The 3,273-nt window shown below is 33.6% G+C and overlaps 1 protein-coding gene across 1 annotated transcript; it reads left to right on the top strand.

Moving 5' to 3' along the window:
• The first annotated feature begins 203 nt into the window (after window positions 1–203).
• LOC131074353 (uncharacterized) lies at window positions 204–2,253 on the top strand. The gene is made up of 6 exons (XM_058010949.2): window positions 204–518; window positions 803–952; window positions 1,141–1,233; window positions 1,452–1,583; window positions 1,692–1,781; window positions 1,986–2,253. The coding sequence occupies exons 1-6, from the start codon at window positions 410–412 to the stop codon at window positions 2,066–2,068; spliced, it is 657 nt and encodes a 218-aa protein (XP_057866932.1). The 5' UTR covers window positions 204–409; the 3' UTR covers window positions 2,069–2,253.
• Window positions 2,254–3,273: the final 1,020 nt, after the last annotated feature.

Raw genomic sequence — 3,273 nt, 5'->3', positions numbered from 1 at the left:
CAACTCAAAATGACTCTAACATGAATAATCTATTGGTTTGAAAGAGGATGACATGGACAAAAAGACAAAAATTTCAGGTTCCACCATGATCCTCGCTGGCCTCCTTTCACATCAATGGAAGGAAAAAGAAGCTTCTTTGAATTGTGAAATTGAATATGAAATGGAAAGGGCTGATAAATTCATCTTCTAGAGGCCATTTGTTTTTTTCACGGCTCTATCCAAAGTCCTGAGTCACTTGCAACATGATATCACTCTGAGATTTCTTTTATCTGTAGGTTGGACTTTGAACTTTGCAGTAGGTAGAGAAAATTGATATAAATCCCAGAACAGGTATTCAGACTCATTACTCTTGTGAATCCATCTTCATATATTCTGCAGTTGTTTTTTCAGAGGCTAACAACTTTGCAGAATGAAGAAGTGCTTGTTTATTATGCTCTTGGTTACCATCACCACATTTCAAGTCACTTCAGCAATAGACTTTTATGACATACTGCCCCCTTTACCATCATGGTTACCAGGTATAAACTTATAAGCTCCTCTCTTCCACCTGCCTGTTCAGGGAGTTTTATGAAATTTTTAGTTTTATTTATAAAAAAAATGATGTTATTTTGATGTTCAGGCGTAAATGAATCATTCAATTTGAAACATAAATAATCATTAGATTAATTTCGCTTCAAACCACTCTGATTTTGGGTTGGTTGGTTGTACGATTTTATAGTTTTTTGTGTGTTTGATTGTACGATTTTATAGTTAGTGATAGATTTTTGAATCTCATTGTTTTTTTGGGTTTAATTCAATGCAGATAGTAATCCCTGCAACGCTACCAACTGTGGGAATGGAACCTGCGAGAGTACAAAAGAATATCCCTTTGTGAAATGTGTTTGCAAACCAGGATGGAAACAGCCAGAGCGTTACCATAATCTTCCTTTCCAACCCTGCGTTGTTCCCAATTGTGAGTTTTGCAACAACCCCCCAAAAAAAATCTACAAAATTTAAGATCTGTGAGTGCAATAATCCTGTGTTCAAATCTAAACAGGTGACAATGGGTTGAGAGATCACAATCTTACCAGGCTTACCTTTTCAATTAATGGGCAGATCTTAAAGAAAATCGATTGCTAATGAATGAATAATGTTGTGCAGGCACCATAGATTACTCTTGCGGTAGTGCCAGCCCCCCATCTTATGCTGAGCCACCCCTGCCTAACCTTCCAAAAATTTCAGAGCCATTGAATCGTAAGTAATAAATTCAATTTGATACTTTGTACTGATATTCAATTAAAGTTAATATTTTTCATATTTCATAATATTAATTTTATTATTTGTCATTCATATTATGTATGATATTTTTTATCATCAACATTTCGAATCATATTACTTGAACTAGAACAAAACTTATACAATGACATATACTGTGCTCTGACCTATACTGTGCTTTGAATTTTCATTTTCAGCATGTTCATACAATGTGTGTGGAGCTGGGACCTGCACCCTTAAATCCAATGTCACACTGGAATATCAGTGCAACTGCAACAAGGGATATGGGAATATAATGAACTGGACTTGGGGTTTCTGCTCGAAAGAATGTAAGGATTTTTCTAGTTTTGTTCCAAATTTTGGGGTTTTTTTTTCGAGAATTTGGATTTGGAAAGGAGGATTTTAGATTTTAATTGTGATAAGATTCATTTTCACAGGTGAACTCCAGAAGGACTGCTCGCGCCTTAATGTTTCTGTTAGTAGTAATGACTCAACTACTGATACTTCTTCTAGCAATGGTGCTCAAGGTAAAATAATCATTTTTATCAGTGAAGAATCAAATCGTAGTGTACCCATTATTTTTCTTATTAAATCTTGGGCAAAGTCTTATTTCGGTGAGGTGGATTTGAACTTGAATGTCTCTTGAATGTTTATGTTATTATCACCCTCCATTGATAAAATTTTAACATTAACAGAGAATCTAATTGAATTTTTGGCTTTGCTGTTTGCAGGGGGTTTGAAGTTTATGATGGAAAACAGTCACTTGGTCACGGGTTCGATTCTGGCAACATTGATAGTGCTCTTGGTCAAATGATATGACGAACCAGAACATGCCATATAATATTTATATTTATTTGTAATGTGTCCACCTTAGATTTGGGTTGTTTTGATTCAGTTGGAAGATTGTATTTGTTGGAAGATTGTATTTGTTATTGGATTTATCATTTTTAGATTATGATTCAGTTTTTATATGAATAAAGTTGTCATTTTTCATAGAAATTATGCATACCTCTATTGTTTTGAACTCTTCCATGCCTACCAATATTATTTCAATGTCATATTTTTTATGATGTACTATTTTAAAATTATTTCGTGCTTGAAGTAAAAGAAATTCATATTGTAGGCATCTAGATGGTGCTGAGTTCAAATCTTCTACATTAAAAACTAAAAGAAATAAAAGAAATAAAAAAACTCAAATTTGTAGCTAATTTTCAAGTGCAAACACCTCGCACTTATTGGGGTACATTAAGGGAGAGGAAATGTTTTAGAATGGACATTGTTTAAATCAAATATAATTTTCAAATTGTGCTAAGCATATAAAAAATTTCAACCAGTAGTGCTGGTTGATAGAGAAGCAAAAATTTCAAACATTTATTGTTAGAAAGGCATATTTCAAGGAGAAGATTTGGTAGTTGAGCATGATTCAATAGTTGTTATAGCATCTGTTGATTTAATGTCCAATATTTTGAATATCATCGCACTAGTAGTTGTGACTTTTTGTTAGTGTTGAACATGAGCACTGATAATTGAATGAATTGTACTCTTTAGATTTAAAAAGCAACAAAACATGTGATGCCATATCAGTGCAACAATAAAACATGACTTTGTGCACACCTATTGGTCTAACTTTTGGGGGGGACCATTTTGAACACCTCAACAAAATGCATACCGATGTGGCATCAAATTTGACGACATGGACTTGATACCTTAGTTATATGGAGGGGAGTTTCCAAGTAAGATGCTGAAAAAAATTGGGAGTGATTTGAAATTGTCACACAAGATTTTGAGAGGCACAGAGTTAGGGTGGTCAACAATTAGATTCTCCCCCTTATAATGATCAATTTTAATATAGTTAATAAGTACTAAACAATAAAGTAAGCTTCCTATAATACCCAAAATCATATAGGTAGTCTACACTCTCAAAAAAATAAGATGTGGAGTGCAAAGGTACAAAGGTCATGAATGACAAAAAAAAAACGTTTTTAGGAGCTTCTTCTTGGGGATAGTAGAAGTAAGTAG

Source organism: Cryptomeria japonica, chromosome 3 (genome assembly GCF_030272615.1).
Source record: "Cryptomeria japonica chromosome 3, Sugi_1.0, whole genome shotgun sequence".
Lineage (NCBI taxonomy): Eukaryota > Viridiplantae > Streptophyta > Pinopsida > Cupressales > Cupressaceae > Cryptomeria > Cryptomeria japonica.
This window is presented reverse-complemented; position numbering and strand designations above follow the sequence as displayed.